Source organism: Argopecten irradians, chromosome 7, assembly GCF_041381155.1.
Source record: "Argopecten irradians isolate NY chromosome 7, Ai_NY, whole genome shotgun sequence".
Classification (NCBI taxonomy): domain Eukaryota; kingdom Metazoa; phylum Mollusca; class Bivalvia; order Pectinida; family Pectinidae; genus Argopecten; species Argopecten irradians.
In genome coordinates, this window is record NC_091140.1 from 43,245,953 (window position 1) to 43,271,560 (window position 25,608).

Genomic DNA, 25,608 nt, shown 5'->3' on the forward strand with positions numbered 1-25,608 from the left:
TTTTCAAATTTTGTGTGGTTTGTAGACAATTTGGTATATGCATGAAGTTTGTGCTAGCATAAAATCATAGATTGAATTTAAATACATACATTAGGTGGCTTTTGACATGAATACAACCATTCCTAATATCCTGCTATCCTCCAACCTTGTACATGTTTGTGAGAAAAGTAGATACTAGGTAATCCATAATTGTGCATCCTAGCTGAAGTCATGCTATCTGGTCTTTTACGCATTTGGTAATTAACCATGCTAGGATAAAGGGAGGTAATCCACAATTGTGCGACCTGGTCGAAGTCCTGTGCCGTTTTCATTTATTAGGAACAACCGGTTCGACCATTTGTTAAAGTCATTATTTCAAGTATAAATCGGCAGTTTTTTTATACAGGCCTGCCAGGGCTTTGTCAAAGCTCATCTGAAAACCCTATCAAATCACCAGGTCCGTCTTTAATTCATAAAACCGTATAATCGAAAACAGCCCTGTTATCTGGTTTTGTACACATTCCTTAATTATCCATTCTAGGATAAAGGGAGGTAATCCACTCTTCCATGTCCTGAATGAAGTCCTACCATCATTGACACAATTGCCAAATGCATTCGTTCTGAAAAGCGACTACTGGCGTACGCCGATCATGTGACCGGGCGGACGACCGGTCGATCTGGCAAAACAAATATAATCGGCGTATTCCATCATGGCGGACATTTCTTCAGAGCTTTAGGGACATTTTGCTTTTTTGCATCAAACATAATCAAAGACTGAATTTAAGTTGATCTAATAGATAACATGATATTCTAATTTGGTTAATATCATGTTATGGTAAACATTATTTACGCTAAACTTACCCTTAGCACGAGTAAGAAAAATACTTCTACGTATACGTTTACAACTTTTATATTAGACAAATTAAAAGCGATTAAATAGTCGACGCATGTGCGTGGTTGTCTCTGTTTCATAATAAATGAGTGATTGTTCTTCAGATAGTAATGGTAGCATAATGTGTATTTGGAAAAAAGCGATGTTGCCAATAAAAAATTAGCTTTCAAATATTCGTATTTTTCGATTCCGGGCCAAGAACTTTTAGAAATTCATAAATCATTAGAGTTTAATATTAATAAGATACCGTGACTGGATAATGTCATATGTTGTTTCGCCTTTTGGAAAATGAACAACCCCTCCATTCTCATTTTTTCTTCATCGTGCATGCTACTCTGTATAATATACACGTGTATGCTGATTTATTCCAAAAGAACAAATATAAGAAATTGCATCATACTGCATTAATCTCTTGTGTTGAAGTTTCTTATGAAATAGAAAACATATATATGGTGGCCTATTTCGGCCATGTCGCATTGTCGTTCCTCACAAAATCGCTCCGCGCGTTCCTGTTATAATGCACATTTGATATAATTTTTGTCGCTCCAAACACTGTCGCTCCATGCATTGTTGCAATGGGCCACACGCCAATCATTATTTGTTCTTACTAAAATTCAACAGATCGCTGAAGCACCGATTAGTAAAGCATGAGTTATCTTAATAAACTGGGTTTAAATTGATACCTTGGTGTGGCATTGTTGTAACTTTACTATTTTATTAATTTATTTCTTACTACATGTCACCAGTAGAATTTTTTTTCTCGTGACTTGACATAGGAATTAACAATGCCCGTACAATCATATTCTCAATTTGAACATTCTTTCTGAATTGTGTATTTACAATGTACATGTAGGTATAATACTACACACATATAAATCTATTTTCTTATGTTACACTCTGAATTACATGTGTTTGACGAAAACGATTCATTAGAACTTTAAAATGTGTTGTTTTCGAAATTGTAAAATCTCAGAATAAACCTTAAAAATCTGTTTTTATTGTTATTGATACACAGTCCAAGAGAAGTCCTTGAAATTTTATGTACTTTGAATAAAACATTCCATTTTTATATACATTAAATTTACAAATTTTATTATAATCAGGCAAGAATGTACATGCACAAGCATTTGGTTCTATAAAATCCATGATACCGTACGTATTACACTATGTAGAGAAAAAATATGTATAGAGCAAAACCTGGGCTATATATATATATCTAAGTCTATACATCACTGCACATTTCGATGCATTCGCTTCATAAATAGAGAATACATGGTTAGTATCTTACAATACAAGGTTTATTTTGGTGCGAGACTTAGGAAAGCCGAGATGACGAGGCTTTGCCGAGTCATCTCGGCTTTCCGTGTCGAGCACCAAAATAAAACTTGTATTGTAAGATACTAACCGTGTATTCTGTTTATCCTGCAACCATTATGGCATTCAAACCGAAAGCAAATTGACAGTTATTTACTTGGTTTTGCCCGAAGCGAGAAGCTTCCAGTAGATCTTTGATGCGGAGGTAAAGATTCATTCACTATGTACCGAATGAGAGTGTACTCCTGTTTACTGCCGTGGGAAATAAATAAGCGCATTCACAAATAGTATCCGTAATTTTATTCAGTATGATACATCGCTCAAACAAAATAAAAATACTCAAAAAAACCCAATAAATACCTATTAAAGAATTATTTTGCAATACATACCTTTGCCATGAGCCAAGAAAAAGACGACACCGCCATACGAGATTTTCGATAGCGTAAAAATGACGTCATTCCGGTGAATGTGACGTCACGTTTTAGCGGGACTGAATGACGTTCCATTCACCGGAAGGTTCTAGTTCTGGGTCAAGTTAGAAAAAGTTCCGTCAGATATGGAACAAATTCACGTGATCGTATTGACGGATAAAGCATTCGTATTGACGGATAAAGCACAAGTTTATCCGGCAGTAGTTATCGGTCAGTATGTGGGACAGTTGCAGGATAAATGTTTATCTACATACCTGTTTGTATCAAAAGAGGTTCCAATTCCTGACCGTTAATGAATACAACAAGAAAATCATGATGTTTGGAGAATTTATGTCTGAACGGAATGAGTTTTGCTTAACGAGAATTTCGTCAACAAATATCTAACATTTATTCCGCCATCTTGCGCCGGTATTAGCCGGTGATTCAAAACCGGCTGATCCGGCGTACGCCGGTCGCGCAACCGGCGCATTTTTTCTTTGAATCGAGTGACTTAGCCGCCGCCGGGTCGCCGGCGGGCGCCCGCTCTTGACGAATCGAGCAGGGGTATAGACACAATTGCCAAATGCAACCAATCTTAAAATGAAGGGAGGTAATCCACAGTCTTTTCCTTTTACACAACTTTTGTACACCAAATTTCTGTAGTTTGGCCTTGTACACAATGCGTAATACATCTCTTCATAGTTAAAATTCTCTAACACACCATATTGCACACAACAGATCTTCATTCTTCACATTGTAGTATAGAAGCCTTATACACAAGAGTCCTTCCTTCACTTTCTTTCTAATCTCTCGGCTTGTACAGATAAAGAATACATCTGCAATCTCCAGAAAGTGTCACATATACAAGTCTCCCGTTGATCCAGCAGCCTGAGAGTATACACTAAATGTTCACTTCCAAAGAAATCATACTTTCATGTCAGTCTTGTTTCCCTTCATGTATACCATTTACCAGTATACAGAAAAATATAAAGCTCAAAATAGTTTATATTAAATGTCTGCTCTGAGTCATTATGAACTTTGACCTGTGGATTGTCTGAATCCATATCATACTGTACTGTGTTTCCTTTAAACATCTGTTATTTCTTCCTGTTGTTGAAATCAAAATCACAAATAATTATAAACATTCCCTCTTGTTTGTGACTATAAATACAGAATTTCTACAGGGGCAGAGCTAGTGCTTTAATCAATACAAAAACACACAAAATAAAAATATTTTTGGTACTTACATTTATACACAAAGTTACATTAATAATATTCTTCAAAAATTTTGTTGAAAGTCAGAGCAATATTCAGTTGTTTTTTTTTTCTTTTTTTCTTTTTTCTTTTTGCTTTCTATTTTATAATTCTGATTTCCATCAATATGTCCTATGGACTGCAGTAAACTAACTTAAAATCAAATCACATACTAGCAGGTGTTAATTAGATAACAAAAATAGAAGTTGCTTAATCTACCATAAAGTTTCTCACCTTTTCTTAGGTTTACTTGGCCGTGAGGTGATCGATGGGGGAGACATGATATCAGAGCCAGGGATAGAGGCAGGGTCTGTTATACTGTCTCCCCCCTCACTAAGCTGTGCCGGTGTCCGAGGGGGCTTTACACTCCCAGGCTCATCAAACACATCAAAACTGAGACGTGAGCTGAAACAAGACAAGCATGAAATATTAGTAGGTAACAATAAATAAAATACTTCATTCGAAACAAACAACCAACCAATTTCTCAGACGGTAGAAACACACAGCCAATCAAAGATCTCAGCAGAACTATATATATCAATCAATTATATATATTATCTAAAAATTGCAACCAATCAGAGACCTAAGAAAAAACAGAACACCAATCAAAGACCTCAGGAGAGCAAATAACCAATTAAATGTTATCTAAAACTTTCAACCAATCAAAGATTTTAGCAGAAAGAAACAATACCTACCTGGTGCCACCTTCAGCCGTTTCTGATTTCACACTCTGCCATTTTGAATCCATCTCTGTTGTTAGTCCTCCTGTAGATTCATGCTCCACTGTTATCTCAAATCCACTCAGACCTAAAAAATAATACAGGTTTTAATTCAATAATTTAAATCCAAAAAAAATAACATGTTATAGGCGTTACGTTAAGATTCATAAAAGTCCAAATCACTAATGGTACAAATTCAGTTTAATGGTCTTTCAGACTATTCCACTCAAACATTTTTAGTCAATATTTCCGGGAAGAAAAGTAGTGTATTAAATATGAACAGTCTTTTAAGTATGAATGAGAGAAAACCTCTTTCTTAGAAGATTTACATGATTTCGTTTGGAAATGGACTCATTATCAACTTTTTTTTTCTTTTTTTTTTCAGTTTGTGATCTCCACTGAATCAATATGACACCGTTGAAACAAATGACCAATCATTACAGGCTCTCACCTTCCAGCTGCAGCAGCTGTTCCGCATCATTGATCTCGTCGTTCTCATCAAGGACAGGAAACTGAATCTCAGAGCACGGCTCTTCTTTTATCCTTTTGGGGAAAAGATGGTGAACAAAAAATTTTGAAGTAATTTTAAGAATTTGACTTGTGTTTTGAAAAACTGTCTCAATATTTCAGGAAATATCTTCTTTAATTTGACAGCATATTGGCAGTATGCTAGCAGCATGAAAATGCAGCATTCTTGCAGCATACCTGCAGGATGTGCTGCATTTTCATGCTGCTAGCAATCTGCCAATATGCTGTCAACATGCTTCTTGTCCATAAGGGATGATAATTATATGGTATGTAGCATGGTGGCAGCATGTTTTAAGTGTTTAAATTATGCTGCCAAGATGCTGCAGACTCATCCAGTATGCCAGGGGCATGGCAATTGATTCCTCTTATCTTATCTGTCAAAGACACCTACCAGCACACCCCGCCCAGTCACATTATACTGAAAATGGCCAGACCTGTCGTCCGACATTCTTAATACCAAACATTAAGAAGATGTGCAGATGACTTTTGATCATTTTTTACCTGATGACGGGAACAGTTTCCATCTTGATCATCGATGGTAGTTTCATCTTTTCGTACTCGGCGACAAGTTGTTGGCATGTCTGTTCCATGTTTTTCTGGTAGTTGATGATATGATTTTGATAGAAGCTGTGGAGAGTTGTCACACTGCCTATCCCTACCTGATGAAACACCTCCTCTACGACATCCTAAAATTGGAATAAGAAGAATCAAATATATACAACACCTTCTTCATACAACATATAGGAACACATCCTACAAAAGTCTAATGTAAATGATATTCAAGAAAAACAGTAGTGTATAGTAATTTAATCTGTATTTGCATAATAACAATCTGCACTGTCGGGTAGGTATTGATTGTAATGTCACCTGTTTGAGAGCGTAACATCATACGTTTTAGATAAACCGTGAATTGTGCTCACAAAATAATGACGTAACAATAGATATCTACCCGCAAGGGAGCTTACTCTGTAATATGCAAAGATGGAATTTCTGCTAATGCAATTTTGGTATCTTCATTAAATTTAGCATGTTTACAAATTTGCCAGAAATTTAGAAATTCAAGAGCAAGCACTCTTACTGACAACCATGCATTCATATACAAATTATTTATACAGTTTTTTATTAGTTTTATGAGTTTTTGTATTTTAAACAATAGTCAGTATTTGAATTCGCGAGTGAGTTCTCACGTGATATCCCTGAAAATTTGAATCTCATGAAAATAAAGTGGATAACCCTCTTCTGTTTACTAGCACAAATTAAACTATTACAAGAAACAAGAACTTATGTGTCTTGACATTCTACCAATAGTCGTAAGGGTTGTGTCAAGGCCTTTATGGAGCAGCTAGCTGCATACTGATATTGGCTTTAAGTCACTCATTTTCACAAGGAACTATAAACTTTCCTTCACTCCATCACCAAAATGAAGCACATCTAACTAAAGAAGATGTATAAACCATATGATAAAGTATTACTTACTGGGAATCCATTATATCCATGTAAAAGTCGGTTGTCCACTGCTGTACGCAGGTGTGTGGTCAACTGTTGGAAATATTCGTGCGTGATATCAGTCAGCGTCTCTAGGATTGACTCATTTGTACCTTAGATTAAAGAGAATTAATATTAGTCATCAAATTAAGTGCTGTGACATCCTTAAGTCAATAACCCCTGAAATTTCATAATGGAATGCCTAGTTTGTTATCTAGACGAGTCCAAAAGTGTTTTCAGGGATGAATGAGTTAAATCAAAGCTTTACCAAATTTGCACATATCAAAGCAATAAAATGAACTTCACAAGCTATCTTCAAATATATATATACATTGTTAGTGGGAAATGACAATTCAATTTCTGATTTTATGAAAAGATAACTCTGCTCTTCTATCTGAGTAAAGAAAATATATAATTCACATGCATTTAGAAATAACATACAGCATGCCCATGGTACCTGTTGTCAATCATTCCATCAATTCCGGCACATTACTCAACAGACTTGTGATGAAGGAAAGGAATAATATTTTTGTACACAACTGAATTTCCTTCTTTTTATTCATAATTATCAAACCTAGCTATAGAAAGAGCAGATTGAGATATCGCAACCCTCAAAAAAACATTTTGTTCGGTCAGCCAAAATCTTTCATACAGGTTGAGATCTCCCTTATATTTACGTTACCTGACAGACCAAAGTGGGCATTGTGGACACACAAAGAACATTCTACACACTTACTGTCATAGCCCGTGTGAGCACAAACAGCTGATACCGATCTCCTCAGCAGTTTTCTACATGCCAGATCATCAATATCTGGGGGTGGTTCACCTATACCCTTTACAAAGTCACTGAAATGTAAACAATACACACTAGCTCAAAGGTCAATCAAAACACAAAAGGCCAAAGATCAAACAATATTACAATTCAAAAGGTCAAAGATCAAACAATATTACACAAAAGATCAAGGTTCAATTAATACACAAAAGGTCAAGGTCAAACAATATACAAAAGGTCAAGGATCAAACAATACACAAAAGTTCAAGGGTCAATCAATACATAACCGTAGTCAATCAATATACAAAAAGTCAGGGCTAACACAATACACAAAAGGTCAAGGGTAAATCAATACATATAAGGTCTAGGTCAACCAATATACAAAAGGTCAGGGGTCAAATGATACACCAAAGGTCAAGGATCAAACAATACACAAAAGAGTCAAGAGCAAAGCTCCCATTTTTGGACCTCCGCAGCGTACTTTCCCTGGTCTTAGATCGGTCCTTCATAAAATATGGATTGTCCTCACATAAGTTTCCCCCATCTGAATCAGTTAAAACCCCTATAGACCAATTTTCATTGAAAATCGGGAGCCCGAGAGATCCTGAAAACAGGAAGTAGTGGGCCAGTGGTCCATTCTTGGAATACCAAATATTTATGAAAATGTTTTCATGTTGTTCGCGCATCAATTCAAAACCCCTATAGACGTCACCTCATCTTCATTGAGATCGGAGGTTGAAACCTTACAACAGGATTGTGGGGCCAGCGGCCATCTTGGGATACAAATAATCTTTTCAAAAATGTTGTTATGTTGTTCGGACATCAATTAACCCCTATAAAATCATTGAGATCGGAGACCGAAAACCTGAAAACAGGAATTGGGCCAGCTAAAATTAAGGAAAATTTGCCCTTTTGGGGCCCAACCCTCAGCCCCTAGGGGTCAAACCAGACTCATTTATATAAAATATGATTGTCCTTCCCCAATGATGTTTCACACCAAATATGGATGAAATTCACATCCAAGGATGAAGGAGGAGTAAGATTTTAAAGCTAAAATTAAGAAAATTTGCCCTTTTAAGGCCCTAACCCTCAGCCCCTAGGGGTCGAACCAGGCTCATTTATATAATATATGATTGTCCATGCCATAATGATGTTTCACACCAAATATGGATGAAATCCATCCAAGGAATGAAGGAGGAGTAGGATTTTAAAACTAAAATTAAGAAATTTGCACTTTTGGGGCCCACACCTCTCAGCCCCTAGGGGTCGGACCAGGCTCATTTATATAAAATATGATTGCCCATCCCAAATGATGTTTCACACTAAATATGGATGAAATCCATCCAAGGATGAGGAAAGAGTAGGATTTTAAATCTAAAATTAAAGAAAATTTGCCCTTTTGGGGCCCCACCCCTCAGCCCCTAGGGGTCGGACCAAGCTCATTTATATAAAATATGATTGTCCTTCCCCAATGATGTTTCACACCAAATATAGATGAAATCCATCCAAGGATGAGGAAAGAGTAGGGATTTAAAGCTAAAATTAAGAAAATTTGCCCTTTTGGGGCCCCGCCCCTCAGCCCCTAGGGGTCAGACCAGGCTCATTTATATAAAATATGATTGTCGGTCCCCAATGATGTTTCCACACTAAATATGGATGAAATCCATCCAAGGATGAAGGAGGAGTAGGATTTAAAAGCTTAAATTAAGAAAATTTGCCTTTTTGGAGCCCCCGCCCCTCTGCCCCTAGGGGTCGGACTTATCTCATTTACATAAAATATGATTGTCCTTCCCCGAATGATGTTTCACACTAAATATGGATGAAATCCATACCAAGGATGAGGAAAGAGTAGGATTTTAAAGCTAAAACTTAAGAAAATTTGCCCTTTTGGGGCCCACCCCTCAGCCCCTAGGGGTCAGGACCAAGCTCATTTATATAAAATATGATTGTCCTTCCCAATGATGTTTCACACCAAATATATAGATGAAATCCATCAAGGATGAAGGAGGAGTAGGATTTTTAAGCTAAAATTAAGAAAATTTGCCCTTTTGGGGCCCCACACCTCAGCCCCTAGGGGTCGGACTAGGCTCATTTATATAAAAATATGATTGTAGGGTCCCCAATGACGTTTCACACTAAATATGGATGAATTCCATCCAAGGATGATGGAGGAGTAGGATTTAAAAGCTTAAATTAAGAAAATATTTGCCCTTTTGGGGCCCCCCCACCCCCCTCTGCCCCTAGGGGTCGGACTTATCTCTCATTTATATAAAATTTGATTGTCCTTACCCCAAGGATGTTTCCACACCAAATATGGATGTAATTCACTCAAGGGTTTAGGAGGGAGTATGGCTTTTTGTATAAATAAGTTTTACGCACGACGCACGGCGGACGGTCGGAGGACGGCGCTCGGCGCACGGGCGCACGTACGACGGACGAAACACGATGACAATTAGGTCATCCCCACCAATTGACCTTCGGTCAGATGACCTAAAAAGTCAGGGCTAACACAATACACAAAAGGTCAAGGGTAAATCAATACATATAAGGTCTAGGTCAACCAATAGACAATTAGGTCAGGGGTAACATAATACACCAAAGGTCAAGATCAAAACAAATACACAAAAGAGTCAATCAAGGGCAGCTGTCAAAGCATTAATTTACAGTTTCAGCTCTGAATTAATTCTTCATTTAAATACTTATTAGCTAGATTTTTTTGAGAATTTTCCTATCACTTTGTTTGTTCTATTGCATTTGGCCTTTACATAAATGTAAAAACAAGCATATATACTCAATATGACCTTGCTAATTGAAATACTTTTTTGACAAAAATAAAACAACATATTTTTCTTTTTTTAATCTTCATGAATGTATTTACACCACATCTTACACCTGATTGACCTTACTCTATGTGTCATTTGGCATAAATGGTAATGGTCAATGTACCTTGGTGTTTCGCAAGTGTACATGTAATTTTGTTCATGGGCGGTGTGTGGTGGGTTTGCCCCCCAAATTTTCTTCACTCTCTACGTTTTTCTAAGAAACAATTAACGGATATCAAAAATCAAAGTAATTACATTACTGATGAGTAAGTATATTACAATCATACCGTTCTTACTGTTATTTTCCTTTTGTTATTATGATTATAACGGATGGCAGGAAGTTTATTGCACATTAGTGAAAACACAAATTGCTGATTAGTTAGTGTAAATTTAGAAATTATGGAAACTATATTCACAGTATTTTTATAAACATGGAACTATTCCCAGTTATTTTATCAACATAAAGTATAAAATAGGAACCAAGTAGAACTTAAGGCAGAATTGCAGAATAACTTGTATGTCAATTCAATTATCTTATACTAAAGGCAACTATATCTTGCAGTTATCTCCCTTTCACAACAAACTCTAAATCACGCAGTTATACTCCCTTATCAATAAACTCTACAGATCAGGTATAGTAGTATATATAGATCATCAACAAATAATCCAAAATGATAACGATGACAATAAGAAGAGATAGAATTTTAAACATTCTTAAACAATGGAAAAGAACATTCTATCACTTGGATGTTAGCTGTGGTATTAAAATGGGTTTGTCATGGTAATATATATGAAAAGGCCAAATAACAAGAAAAACTTTCTAGAGCAAACAAAAAAACAAAAAAACAACTATTATACATACAAAACTGCTTTCCTGTTGTTTGCTGGGACACTGGAAATAAGTTGTCGGATTTGAAATAATGGAACTATATCCAGTATATCTATAAATAGTTTATTTTAAAGTGTTCGATGCTGGAGTTGGAAAAAAAAAAGTTTATATCACAGTAGTTATATAATATATAAATAGAGCCATAAAAAATAAAATAAATTCAAAAGTAGACTTAAGGCAAAATTGCAGAAAACTTGTATGTCAATTTAATTACCTTATACTTTGTGATATATCTTGCAGTTATCTCCCTTTCAACAAACTCTATATCACGCAGTTATCTCCCTTACAATAAACTCTACTGATCAGTATAGTATTATAGATCATCAACAATAATCCAAAATGATAACGATGACAACAAGAGAGCTAGAATTTTACCATTCTTAAACAATGGAAGAACATTCTATCACTTGGATGATAGCTGTGGTATGGAATGGGTGTCATGATAATATATATGAAAAGGCCAAAATAAAAGAAATACTTTCTAGAGCAAAAAAAAAAAAAAAAATATTATACATACAACTGCTTCCTGTTGTTGCTGGACACTGGAAATAAGTTGTCGGAGTTTCTTGGCATGTTGGACCAGTCGGATGGTATGTAAAACGATGGGATCCATCTCAAACTTTTCACTTGGTAAGGGGCTGAAGCAATTAATAAGGTATTTAATCAAGTATCTATAAATAGTTTATTTTAAAGTGTTCGAGCTGGAGTTGGAAAAAAAAGATGCTTGGCAAAGTATAGGATAAGATGACAGTCGTTTGTAAAAAGTCAAAAATAGTTATGGAATTATATAATATATAATTATTTATAATTTAAAAGGAAATTGGAATAGGACCTACATATTGTATAGCCTTTTTATATACCAGTAGTTGTCATAATCATTACATAAGCTTACCAGGTATTGATAGATATGCAGATATAATAATAATACACAGGTACTTTCTACTCATTTACAGGACTGGCCTACTTTACCTATAGATAAGTCCTGTTTTCATGATTTTCCTGAGGGGGATGCCAAAATTTTGAGAGCTATAATTGCAATCCATCAAAATTAGAAAATTACTGTTCTGGATTCATGTACATTCTACACAACTTGCTGCTGCCATTTATAAAGCTGGAGTCATGCTAAGTAGATATTTGGTAATTAAAAATTAATGAAGTTCATACTCATTAGTGGGAGGGTGGTGCCTGCTGGACGGCTGGTGAAGTCTTGGACCTTCTACATCCATAGGACGAGGTTTTGTCATTTGTTCCCTCTCAATGGCCGCGATCCCAGAGTCTGTATCAGGAACACTGGGCAGCTCGCCCCAATATGTTGTGGATGTCATGTTGGCACTAAAAGAAAAAAATACTGAAGCTACAAATGTACATACAGTATATAATAAAATAAACTCTGATAATTATATCAAAGTCATTTCAGTTTTTTACATGAAACTAATATGAAGACAATTTACAAAAATAAAAATTAAAAACACTTCTGTGTTAAAGGGTGCTAACGCCGGAAACACATATATTATTTTATTTGGCTTAAGGATCATAATAAGACCTAAGATGGTTACTCCGTTTATTCATTTGATTGCTCTCCTCTGGACACTTTCGCTCACAATTTTATCCTGAAGTACTATTGAGTTCAAAATCTAAGATGCTTATTCCTTATTTGGATCAAGGATAACGCATTGAAAGGACATGACTCATGACAACTGCATTATAAGGGCGCAGCCATTCGTGCCCGAATGACTCGAAGTGCTAAGCACTTCTAAGATAACACATACATGAAAATATAAGAAAAAACACAATCTTCAAAATTCAATCCTACACTGACAGCTTCAGTTTGCAGCTGCCATTTTTCCCCACTTTAAAAAATCCCATCAGCGTGAATGCGATGCTTTGAAGTCAGCTCATTATATAATCAAGCGGTTCAAACGCTTTCATGATATGACGAACTAATCTTCATACGGCAGAAGCTCAGTGCTATTGCTCTTTATTTGCAAGCATTAAAGTGATAGCCACCTTCCAATATAATAAGCTGATTAAACAGTAATAGCTAAAAATTTTCTTCTCAAATGGGAGCTTTTATGGAGAAGGATAGAGTGTGAATATATGAAAAAAAATAAACAAAACAGATAATTCGGCTCCGCTATTTCTATCAATTGAACTTTTTAACATTGCATAATTAATGGTTACTAAAACATCTGGCTTTGCCCTTTAAAGGCCCACTACCTTTCCGAAACGGCTTTAATTTTTAAAATGGGAATGTAAAACAAGATCGATAATTTTGTAGAGTCGCAAAATTTATTAACTTACCATTAATACTACATTTATCATCACCTTCTGAACGATTTGATTAAAATAAATAAAATGTTTATTTTCATAACGCGGGTCGTATTATGTTTCCCGCTGTTGTCCTAAATACCGCGAGGTAGTTGACTATCACTGCGCCAGACAGCAAAACAGCTAATTAACTCTCCACTGTTTTCATATATTACGCAGGAAATCTTGCATATGTTTGGTGTCGTAACCTTATTTTAGGTCATCGGTATGTATTTTCTGATGTTATTAATGTTTTTTAAGAAACCTTTATATTTTGTTCCGGAAAGGTAATGGGCCTTTAAGGCCTTGCCTTCAGTCAGATTATATTACATCATGTATATAGTAATGCCTTTTGTGCTAATTCAACATTTACAAACTTGAAATCATGTACATGTATTTTACAAATACAAAAATGGTGCAAATATTTCAAATATTTTCTTATGTAAGCAAAGCATACCGCATAATACTTCATGAAGTAAAGAATTCCAACATACGAAACAGTACTTGGTACATTTGATTATTTCACAGGCGTCTGCATCTGGTTTTGGAAAAATAAAATATGTTCATATAGTAGGGCAAGGATTTATAAGTGAGAAGGATTCGTGACTGTCTCTTTACATAACAAATCACCACACGAGACGCCTATGAACCGGGAATAAAAACCATTTTTTCTCAACAAATACTTGTCTTATCGAGTCAAACGAAACACCAATGTAAAGTTTGATGTAGCTAAATAATTTCTTAGGGTTATATCGGTTGTTTGTTGTTGGGGTTGTTTGCTCGTCTAAAGGGAGATCTTTAAGAACGGTATGCATTCCGTATCTGTTTTTTGTACCTCTGCTTTCAGTGTTTTACTAAAATATCTTTGTGTTAGTTGGTTATTTGAGACCGACATTTGGTGTGAAGTTGTATGAATTTGTTGCGGAGTCTACGTAGAGAGTTTGTTATCTTTGGAAGTCTATGTTTGTATGTCAAGTGTTTTTGGGGTATGTTCTTTTCCACTGATTTGTGTAGTGTAGATTTGAATTTGTTCAATAATGAGTCTGCAGTTTCATTTGCTTGTTGCTCTTTAGTGATTCATGCATTTCATTTAAATCTTGTCTAATTTGTTCCCAGTTGGCTTTGTTGTAAATGTATATGTTTCTGGGTTCTTTTCTTGATCTATTGAGTCTGACATCAGCTTCTGTGTATACTATGTCATGATCGGCCTTGTCTATATGGGCGGTGTTGTTTCTGTTTTGTTTATAATTGACGGTGTTTGTAAATGTGAGATCAAGTAGGTGGTCACCTCTAGTGGTTTTGTTTGTAAAATTGTGTGAAAGAGCTGTCTGTCATAATGTCTAGTAAGTATTGGTGTTGTGCTTGATCTGCTTTGCCTGTGATTGTTTGGTTGTTCTGCCAGTTGATGTGGAGAAGGTTTAAGTCTGCACTGATAAATGCTATTGTATTGTTAATTTGGCCTAATCTGTTCATGGATATCTGTAGCTGTTGTAGTGATTGTCCTTTATCTGATGGTGGTCTGTAATATGCTCCAACTATAAAGTTGTGTGCATTAGCCATTGTGATGTTTGCCCAAACTGATCATTGTCGACCCAAAAGAAACATCAAAGCTAAGAATTACGAAAATCACATCATCACAAATATTATTGAAAAAAACGGCACACAACTGTGAGCAGTACAGTAATTCCTTCTTTGTGCGAACAGTCATTGACTGGAACCACTTAGTGGACAAGGTAGTATGTGCCCAAACATTGGAGGCTTTTAAACATGCCCTGTAAGATCCTCTCTCTACTGTTGTGTTAAAACCGGAAACGGGTTCTACAACGTATCATATATAGATATAGATTGTCTGTCTGTAGTTCCAGGAGTTGCTGTGATATATATTTGTTTATAATTGCTAAAAGTACCCCTCCGTGACTTTGTCCTTTCCTGTTTTGTTTCCTATCTTTTCTGTATACTCTGTACTCTGAAAATATATGATGTAGTGTTGCTATGCCATGTTTCTGTACCTATTACTATGTCTGGTTTTAGTGTGTGTAGGAGCTCGTCTAAGTCAGGTTTTTTATTTGAAATTGACTGGAAGTTGATGGTTGCTATTCTGATTGGTTTTATCAAACCAGAAGCAGACGCCTGTGATTATTTTGAATATTAAAATAATATTATAGAAGAGAGGTTTAAACATTCCATTCAGTGATACATCTGCATTCATCTCGTGTCCACTTTACCACATTTGATGTTGCACATGACATTAACATTCACTGTATGTGTTACCCGCACCTCATTCAAAAGTCTGCCAGGACTCACTACTGTACTGTAACGTTAACAATGTTATGTCAACTTATGTCAGGAACAGTTCCATTATTAAATATACACCTTCTTGGTTATGATCTCACAACTAATCAGCAATCAATCTTGAAATACAGGAATTTCTGAACATGAGACAACACTACACAAATTAAATCAGCCGCCTGCCCATGCTGTCAATCTGCAGTTATTTAACCGGAAGTTTACAGTGAAGTGCCCCTAGTCTCGGAGAAATAATATACAAAACCTACTAATTAAGCAAAGAAAATTTAACACTTTATTTTAAATATATGTAGTTAAGATAATATTTTGGGTGTTATTTGTGTATATATTATATTTCTACAAACTAATTTTGTTTAATTTGTTTACGTTTATTCACTGCGAGTCTGACGTTGGCCTAGCAACGAAAAACTTATGGCAGCCGTTGACTTGCCTTGTATATCGTCGACTCTTGTTTAGGAGGTAAAATGAACCTTATTTATGGATCAAATTTAGTAAATAAGAAATATATTTATATATACCGACATTTGCTTTCATTTATCTAGAGGTCTACATTAGATTTAGCACGGTTCTTGATAATGTGATCGAAATGAAATGGCATGATGTGGTCCAAAACATCAATGTGTTAACATATCAGATCATTCATGTGTGATTGTGATTCTGAAATGCAAGACTGCAAAATCTTAATAATGTTGAATTTTCATATTAATCAATGACATTGTTTGAAGGGATATTTCAGATTGTCATATAATCTATGCTCAATTGACAATTACAGCATGTACATGTATATATCCTAGACAAATCGGCCTCCATTTGCTTGTTTAGAAGTAGGCCTATTTTTAAGTGTTTTTTAGTGCATGTAGCGAACAGTAGGCCCGTTCTCCAGATCATATTTTAGAGTTTAACATCAATTTTATTATATGTTTAAACTGTAATGTATATATATGTGCACGCATAAGTCAGTCATAACATTGTTGTAATTTGATGTAGATATTAATAGGAGAAAAGTATACTTAGACTTACCTACTAATGGGACTAATTCTCGTACCACGTGATACCGGATAATGTGTTTGCAGAACTAGTATCTGCAGTGGTGATACGGAATGTAACTACATTTTTGTATTTGTAATCTTCCTGCTGAAATGACATTAGCACAGGGATATCATCTTTTCACATTATTTCAGATACAAAAGTCCCGCACAAAAGTTATCAGGCATCACATGGAACATATATTATTCCCATTGATCATGAACCACGTTGCCCCCTCCCAAGTATTTATACTTACAATGAGATCACAAATCGGTGAAAGATGGTCAATGTTGATCACCCCAGTCTAGCCACACAACAGTTATATATTTACCTAGAGATACAAAGATTGTTAAAATGTTTATTGAATGTTATTTCTCTATTTCAGTGAGGGCCACAATGGCGGCCACTCTGCCGCCGATCAACGGGTCTGCAGGGAGCAGAAAGGGGCAGAATGTACAACACCAACACTTTGTTCCTGCCCCACCTAAAGGCCCACCAAGTGGGAAAAAACTTAAACCTCTACGTAAAGTTCCTGGTTCACCTACAGACAGAGATTTATTTGTTAAACATGATATACTCCGACAACAACAGCCAGACCTGTCAAAAAGGCAAACAGCCAGGTAGGTTCAGAAATGCTATGGGATTGTAAATGTTGATTTACTGACATTCAATTTCTTAAAAAATACCTTCAGGTATTTGATTAAAGATGCAATATACAGGGATTTTTTAACAATAGTTACTCCTGTCTATTTGTATGCTGTGAATAAAAATCAATGTTGAATTTAGTTAAAGAATGAAAACTGCATATGGAGAACTAGTTTAGTTGTCATATATGTTTGATAAGGAAATCAAAAATTTGAAAAATGATAAAGAATGTTTACTTTCAATCATTGATAACCATTTATGTATTGTTAGAATATATGATCCTATCTAACAAAGTTTATGTATTCTTTTTTTTCTCATTTCAGTTACAGGAATTCATACAAGCATAATTTGTGTTTGGATATGCTTCAAGAAGGCTACCATAAGTCATTTAGTGAACTTTTTGCATTAATTAAAAAACAAGAGGAAGAACGCCTTGAAAGAGGCCCAGAATCCATTATGTGGTCAATGGCTATGTTAAAAGATCAACATTCAAAATTGGATATGTTAAAAACACATCTAACGAAAGCGGAAGATGCACACAGGAAAGGTAAACTTATATAAAAGATGGAATGAATATTACCGATATTTTCAATTTATTTCTTTGTTTTTCAAAGTTTCTCTTTTTTTCACATATACGTAGATATGCTTTATATTTGATTGATTTCCCTAGTGTAAACATTTCCTGTATGGAAAAAAGACCAATTGATACCCTCTTATATACTTTTAGGACAGACATTGGTTGTGGCCAAGTGGTCAAGGTGTAACAAATTATGCTATCAGCCTTCAACTCTGAGAAAAAATTAGGTTAATTTCAGAAAGACTAGATATTTGAAAACTATTCCAATTTTGGTGTGGTTTAAATTCATGAATATTACTTATCAAAACAAGACCATTATACCATAACAGTGATTTTTTTAAGGTACATTTGGCGCTGAATAAAGGCCCCTTCCCCAAAAGAGAAATTTTGCTGTTTTTTCCCAATTTTGTGTAAATATTTTCCCAAATAAAGTAAAACTCTCTATATTAAATATACATATTTCAAGATAAGTACTATGTTTGTAAATTTTCCCAATTGAAAAGGTACAGGCCCCTGAAATTATTGAGTATGAAAATCACTGCATAAAAATAAACACATAAATGACTCTGCAAGCTCTTTCCTATCCTAATCTCCAACCCATATACTTATTATACAGGTCTACGATCAACAGATGATATACATGCAGGTATATCTGCATATCTTGAGCTAATCATTACTGGCACACATACTTTTACTTCTCAATGTACATCAAAAGAAATAAATATTCATATATAGAGATGAGTTTTGATTATTATAGAGTTTATTGGCAAGGTTTGTGAGTAACATTAGTTTCTCATAAGGTACTTGTAATCCTGGTATCTTTTGTCTGAACTATGCAAATTTTATTCTCTCTCCTCTCTCTCTTTTATGTATTAACTCATTCCCCCCTAAAATTTCACAATGGACTGTTCTAGTCATTGAATTGGAACGGCCTAAACGCGTCTTTAGGGGTGAATGAGATAAAGACGATATAAAAGTACTGTTATTGTTGCCACAAATAATCTATGAAGCTTTCATGAAGACATATTGTTACTTATAAAACATGTATTACAGGTGACTTCGCGGAAGTTTACAGAAACAGATATGAATTAGCCCGCTACTTCCAATCAATGAGGGATGATAAATGGCTGGCAGATCATTTCTTCACAACATGTTTACAAACGAGTATGGAAGTCAAAGGTGACAGTGGGAAAATGCAAGCACAAGGTCACTACAATGTGGGAGTGGCACTAGAAGAAAATGGTAGGTGGCATATATCCATTTGTTTAATATCCACTCATGGACTAGTTATTTCATAATAATACTGAGAGTAGTTCAGGAGAAAACAAAACAGACTAGGGGTCAAATAAAATATCACCAAAAGGACAACTTGTTTGAATTATGGTTTTAAGGCACTCTTTTGTATCCAAAGAGTAGTGTCTAAATGGCAGCTCCGACTGTTTCAGCCTCCCGATAGCAATGAGAGATTGGCTTAATGTTAAAGGTCCAATAACCAGAGAGGATAATATACCGTACTATGAACCACTTGGAGTTTGGCTGCAGTATCAAAGTTGAATATAAAAGTGGATATACAGTGTATATATTTGTTCCTAGAAATTGTTTTGGGGAGAAAAATTACATATATCCACCAAATGTATTATTTTATTTTATCTTAATTTAGAACTTCTAAATTAAAACAAAAATCAATTATATTCAAATGTTGTATTTCTTTATCTATATTGATTCTTGAAGGTTGTCAAAAAATTTCTATAATTAGCCCTAAAGCAATAAAATATTTTATGCTTCGGTAGGGAAGATCAATATTCTATATTAAAATTGCTGTCAATAAACAGGTTCATGAATCTGTTATGTTCTTATAGGTGACAGTTACGAGGCAGTGGATCATTTCGAAGCGTACTATAAATTAGCTGTGGACCACAAAGAGTGGATTACAGCTGATGACGTTACGTTCCACACGGACGCTTGTTTCAATCTATGGAGAATATACACTGCCATTGGTCAGATCCTCGAACGCCAGGAAGAGTTAGAGAAGGCTTTGGATTTTCTTTCCAAGGCTCTCAAGATGTCCAAAGAAAGTGAGTATTACCAATGTCTTGTGGTGATGTACTGATCCTTAATTTGGTCTCCAACGTCCATGATATGAAGTATTTTGCATGTTTGTTGTAAAACCTGCCTTAAATTACCACCTCTGTATAATGACCCACTTGTTTTTAATTTATTATGACCTTGCTCTTGGGGTTATAAATGACAATTTCAGCACAATTAGACCTCATGTGTAGTAGAACACAGGGACCTGGCTTGTTTTTAACCAAAGAAATTACATCATGTAAAAAAAAATTTAAACGAGCCAGGTATATGTGTAGTAGACCATGCGAATATATAATTTTTTGTTTGTTCGTTGGGTGGTCATTATGATTAAACTAGCTGGTTTGACTTAAAATTAAAATTTTCTTTAAGTATACAGTGAAGATTTGATAGAAACATTATAAAATTCACACTCATACCATTACATATTGGATAAGTAGCTTAGAGTGTCATAATAAATAAAAGAAGTTGATTGTATTATTATAACAATTACAACAAATTGCATTTCTTGAAATCTTTCTGGTCACAGGTAATGACAAGACATTAGAAGGCCAAGCATCCTACACATTGGGGCTGACACATGAGAAATGTGGAGATGGAAAATCAGCACTTGTGGTAAGCTAAATTGTTCATGCAGTTATTTTGACAGAGAAATCTTCATCGAATGAGGTGATCTATTATTAGTTAATTATTTGTCTTATTCTTGGTTAATTAATTGTCTCTTTTAGACACCTAATTGATCACCCATAAGGCTGAAGATAGCAGTTATACATTCAGTTGTACTCATTATTGTGGGCGATTTTTTTGTAGTATGAATTATTAATTTGCAAAATATATTCATTCAAATTGCTTCAATTTAAATACATTGCAATGTCTATGTGACATGAATGAGTTGAAGCTGTAGCATCATCTAATCAAATTCATTGTCCCTTGTCATATTGTTGTAAAAATGTAAACCAAATGATCAAATCTCATTGATGAAGAGAAAAACGGAAAAAACACATTCCATATGCATATTGCATTGTTATTACATGTACCAGATAACTTCTTTGTAGTGATATCCAATAAATTATGTAATGTTGTGATATAACAAAATGAAATGATTAACAATAAATGTGAAATATTCGTCGCAGCACCTGAACAATTTCCTCGACATATGCAATCAGTCCGGTAACAGCGAGGGAATAGGAAAGGCATGCGATGCTATCTCAAAGGCGTACGCAAGGTATGTCGGATAGAATATAATCGTGATTTAAAGAAAAATCCTGTGGAAAAAATTTCAGATTTGCTGTCATTGAAAAAAAATTTCATACTCTAAGCAGAAAACTGATTTTTGAAGTAGATACCTTTAGCTTTAAAAAATCATGGCTGCATGAAAAATAATTAGCAATTTTTGTCCTATGAATATTTCTGATCATAAAGAAAAATTCTTTGGCTTTTATTTTGGGTTTGGTGCTTTGTCACTAAAATTTTTGTCCTATGAATATTTCTGATCATAATTATTTTTTCTGTGGCTTTTATTTTGGGTTTGGTGCTTTGTCACTAAAATTTTTGTCCTATGAATAATTCTGATCATAGTTTTTTTTTCTGTGGCTTTTATTTTGGGTTTGGTGCTTTGTCACCGCCAACCAGTTGGAATTTAAATTTTTTTTGGAAATGTGCCCACTAAAATATATATGATTATAGTATACCAGGTTCTACTGTGAAGTATTGATATTTTGCTGATTGGTATTTTATGTTTTTAGTCAGGGTAAACTAGAGGAGAGTATTGAATACCTAAGGAAGTTTGTGGAGGTGACAGAACAAAGCGGGGAGGAGATTGCCTACAGTCGGGCTTGTCATAACCTCGGAAATATCCTTAACTCACTGGTAAGTAATTATATGAACAAATGATTCTATGATTATGAATACATTATTTCATCAACTCATTCAACCCTAAAATTCTATAATGGACTGGTCTAGTCTTTGATCAAGAAGAGCCTAAATGTGTCATTGGGGTTGAATGAGTTAAAAAAGTAATTAAAAAATTGAATAATTTTAATTATTATAGTAAACCTAACACAATTTTTGTTTATGTCATTTAGGCTTCAACAAGGACAATTCTACTAAAATAAAGCCTGTGTATTGTGACACTTGCATAATTTAGCCACCCAATATATATCAGATTAGATAATTGATAAAAAGTTTTGAGGTATATACATATGTAAATATTTTGTTTCAGGGGCGCTATGACGAAGCTACAGATTATTTCAGCAAAGCTTACAATATCTCCCGTACATTGTCTGACAAAGAAGCCATCAGCACCAACCGTGTCCAGTTTGGTATCGCCATGGCCCATCGGATGTTGGGTGGTTTTAATGGTCACGTGGTACTGGAACACAGACCAGCCCTAGAGCGAATGATTGAATGGAAAAGTGCGAGAACGGATGACTTTGAAAAACCTTTCCCCGAACCAAGTAGGTCAACTCATAAAATGTTTTATATGCTTAATTGAAAATAATTCTCAAATGTAAATAGTGAGTATCCAGTATGTTTCCTGCATTTTAAATCAAGGGACCCCTGGGCTTTGATATATAGTGAATACCCAGTAACTTTCAAGCATTGTATAAAGCAAGGGGCCCTGTGCTTTATAATCACCCAAGTTATGAAATATTTCCATCAAAATATTTAGTTACATTTATTCAGCCACCTGTAATGCTAATAGGCCAGCCATTGCCCACTTGTTCTTGCTTTCAAACTCCTCCTCCCCCAGTCCCCATAGTGATTCTAATCAATTCCTCTCTAATGTCCTATATTGATTTCTTTGTACAGAAGAAGAGCCCCCAAAGGCTCCCACTCCAGCCCCTTCTGCACCTGTAGAGGAGGCCGAGTCAGCACCGGAAGAGAAAGAAAATACCATGACCGAGGATACAACCACTGTTGACAGTTGAATAAGTTTACCTACAACATTTACTCATTCACCCCTGAAGACACATTTAGAATCTTCTAAATCAAAGAATAGACCAGTCCATTAAGAAATCTCATGGGTGAATAAGTTAATCTAAATACCAGGGGTCTACTGGTCATGGAAGGTAGCTAAGAAAGAATGAAGGCATAGAAATACATTGATTACAGGGACTTAATTAATCTTGAATTCTCTCTGCATGCAATATATATGAATTACAGGAAATTCATGAAATTAATGACAAATGAATTTATTTTAAGGTGAGACAAAGTGGATTGTAAGAATTGGCAAGGAATGTGTATCAAATATGAAGAAGATTTTACTGAATACAGTAGAATCTTCAGTAGATTTAAGTTTAATAATTTGGAATTATCTCCCTTGTCTGGTTTCAAATATGTTCAAAGTTTTGAAGCTTATGGAGAATGCTATTCTCCAAATGTTTAATTAAATTAATTATTTGTTTTTAAGGATGTTTTCTAAGCTACCACATCTTTTATAGAGTTGCATGTAGGTCATGCAAATTACAAAATTCATGTATTTAATGTAAAGCACTTCTTGAAATATGAAATGCAGAAATCAGAAAATCATACTTGCTTGTTGAAAGTGTCAAATAATTGTTTTCTCATCTGTGATGAGAGAGAACTATTACAATGTCTGTTTTGTTTCAATAGTTAGATATATCATTTTAAATAAAACTGCTGTTAGAGATGATGCTGCTGAAACCTCAGTTTATATATATTTTCAGGAATAAGTATAGGTTTTTATGTGATTTTATCTATATTTTTATTGTGTGCATAAAATCTATGACCATTGGTAAAACCTATGAAATTTCAGTCATATGATCCATCATATTAATGTAAATGAATTATAAATATATATGAATATTAGTAAATTTTACAAGTGTACATTTTTATGAAAAAAATCATTTGAAGTGTTTTCAATTTTTGATTCATGAAATCAATTTTTCACAAAAACCTGTTGTTCGAACTTCATTAAACATAATGAGATTTTGTCTCTGATGGTTTTTTTATGTATTTATTTGAAGTCATGCCAAAGTTAGTTATTTTTCTTCCGTGAGCATGACAAACCTTATAACTGAAATCTGTATCTGACATTTCGGGTATGTGTAGCAAATTTTGTTATTTCCCCTAGTGCTGTTGTGTATCGCCTTAGTAATTCAAGTGCCTGTTCTTCAGTTAAAACCAGATATAGGTCTTGTATTTCTCAATGAATTAATAAAAATAAATAAATCAAAATGGAAATATTAAAAATTGACATAAACCAGTTTGAGAAAATAAATAACCCATATAAAAAAAAAAAAGAAAAAGAAAAAAATTAAGCCAAATTCTAAAAAGGTAAAAGAAAATATATTTGGATATCAAACAGTATTAAAAAAATAACAATCGTAATTTAGTGACATAAAAAAAAATAAGTTGTATTATTTATAAAAAAAAAAATTCGAATTTACAATATTAACCAAAACAATTAGTATAATCATTAATATATAACTTTTCAATCAACTAAATTAGGAAACTTTGATATGCATATTAAATTTCTTGATATTTCTCTATTTTCATTTATTCATTTGAGAATTGAGGGCCATCAATGTCAGTATTTAAGCTACCATAACTGTTAAAAACCCTGAAGCATTAAACATGTTTTTGTCATTTTTTATTTTCTGCAGTTTTATTTAAGGGGATATAAAGTCATTAAGCATCATTGTGATATTTCAATAATTATTTAAGAATACATACATTTTGTAAAATAAATGCTATGTATATTATAAAATCTTTTAAAATGTACATAAAATTATAAACGAAATAAAGGTACATATTGTACATAGAAAGTTTGCCTTGTCTATTTTTATTCCCAAATATGGGTCCAATCGCTATCTAACACTTACCTGGACCTAGCACTGTCACGTGTTTTGCCCCTGCCTGAACATGGTGAACACAAAATTGGTGAATGTCAGTCCCTCAACGGATCTCAACAAATACGCTTTTGTTTGATAACAAAGAAATACAATTTTGTAGCTACAATTCATATCAATTTAGACCCACCAGAGTATCCATTAAGCGTTTTTAGAAAGTCTTAAGGGTCTGGATAAAAAAAAAAGAAAAAAAAATCATAATCTACATAGTTACATTGTAATATCAATTACGAAGGTTTTTGGATTCTAGATCAAAGATCTATAAAAATGTTATTCCACATATATGGTATATATTTCGAGAATTTGACCTCTAAAACCGGTCTGTGGGCACTCTTGTGGGTCCAAATTAAAATAAACTAATTGATGGTGAATGTGTATGGTTACCTAAGTTGCCCAGGCTAAGGATAAGGAACTTGTTTGAAAACACTTCACTAGCGTTGTGGAGGGTTTAAAGTGAAAAGTTATGTCTTTTATAAAAGATTGTTCAGAAGAGTTATGTTTTGAAATATGCAGAAGCCAGATTACCGAAAAAATCTTGTGGAAGTTACGTCAGAACAGCACTAGAAAAGTTGAGTTTTCAAGGATACTTGAGGGAAGTGCATATATGCAACCCAACCGAATAGCTAGAAAGTGAGACCAAATGAAAATATTAAGATTACCAGTAAAGACGCCGCCGTCTAATTTGGACAAAAGAAAATACCAGTCATCTGTCCAGTTGTTCCA

General features: G+C 34.5%; 2 protein-coding genes across 2 annotated transcripts; one reads left to right on the forward strand and one right to left on the reverse strand.

Moving 5' to 3' along the window:
- Window positions 1-645: 645 nt before the first annotated feature.
- Window positions 646-15,902, reverse strand: LOC138327246 (STAGA complex 65 subunit gamma-like). Its single transcript, XM_069273223.1, has 11 exons — window positions 15,649-15,902; window positions 12,229-12,396; window positions 11,582-11,702; window positions 7,786-7,991; window positions 7,318-7,427; window positions 6,573-6,694; window positions 5,598-5,782; window positions 5,020-5,111; window positions 4,545-4,656; window positions 4,084-4,254; window positions 646-3,702 (listed from the first exon to the last, which is right to left on the reverse strand). The coding sequence occupies exons 1-11, from the start codon at window positions 15,651-15,653 to the stop codon at window positions 3,693-3,695; spliced, it is 1,302 nt and encodes a 433-aa protein (XP_069129324.1). The 5' UTR covers window positions 15,654-15,902; the 3' UTR covers window positions 646-3,692.
- A 103-nt stretch (window positions 15,903-16,005) lies between these two features.
- On the forward strand, window positions 16,006-24,804 carry LOC138328525 (tetratricopeptide repeat protein 29-like). Its single transcript, XM_069275368.1, has 10 exons — window positions 16,006-16,137; window positions 17,090-17,324; window positions 17,673-17,896; window positions 18,980-19,168; window positions 19,786-20,001; window positions 20,541-20,626; window positions 21,145-21,236; window positions 21,757-21,880; window positions 22,233-22,467; window positions 22,823-24,804. The coding sequence occupies exons 2-10, from the start codon at window positions 17,101-17,103 to the stop codon at window positions 22,939-22,941; spliced, it is 1,509 nt and encodes a 502-aa protein (XP_069131469.1). The 5' UTR covers window positions 16,006-16,137; window positions 17,090-17,100; the 3' UTR covers window positions 22,942-24,804.
- The last annotated feature ends 804 nt before the right edge of the window (window positions 24,805-25,608 follow it).

What these genes read in the sequence shown, in the direction of transcription:
- LOC138327246 (XM_069273223.1), bottom strand. An exon ending in AGCAACAACAGGAAGCAGTT is followed by an intron (nt 7,992 to 11,581) that starts GTATGTATAATA and finishes TGGTATTCCAAG; the next exon opens with AATGGACCACTGGCCCACTA. An exon ending in ATGGATATAATGGATTCCCA is followed by an intron (nt 5,783 to 6,572) that starts GTAAGTAATACT and finishes TTCCAATTTTAG; the next exon opens with GATGTCGTAGAGGAGGTGTT.
- LOC138328525 (XM_069275368.1), top strand. Translation starts at nt 17,101, where the DNA reads ATGGCGGCCACTCTGCCGCCGATCAACGGGTCTGCAGGGAGCAGAAAG. An exon ending in ATGGAAAATCAGCACTTGTG is followed by an intron (nt 20,627 to 21,144) that starts GTAAGCTAAATT and finishes TATTCGTCGCAG; the next exon opens with CACCTGAACAATTTCCTCGA. An exon ending in AAAACCTTTCCCCGAACCAA is followed by an intron (nt 22,468 to 22,822) that starts GTAGGTCAACTC and finishes TTCTTTGTACAG; the next exon opens with AAGAAGAGCCCCCAAAGGCT.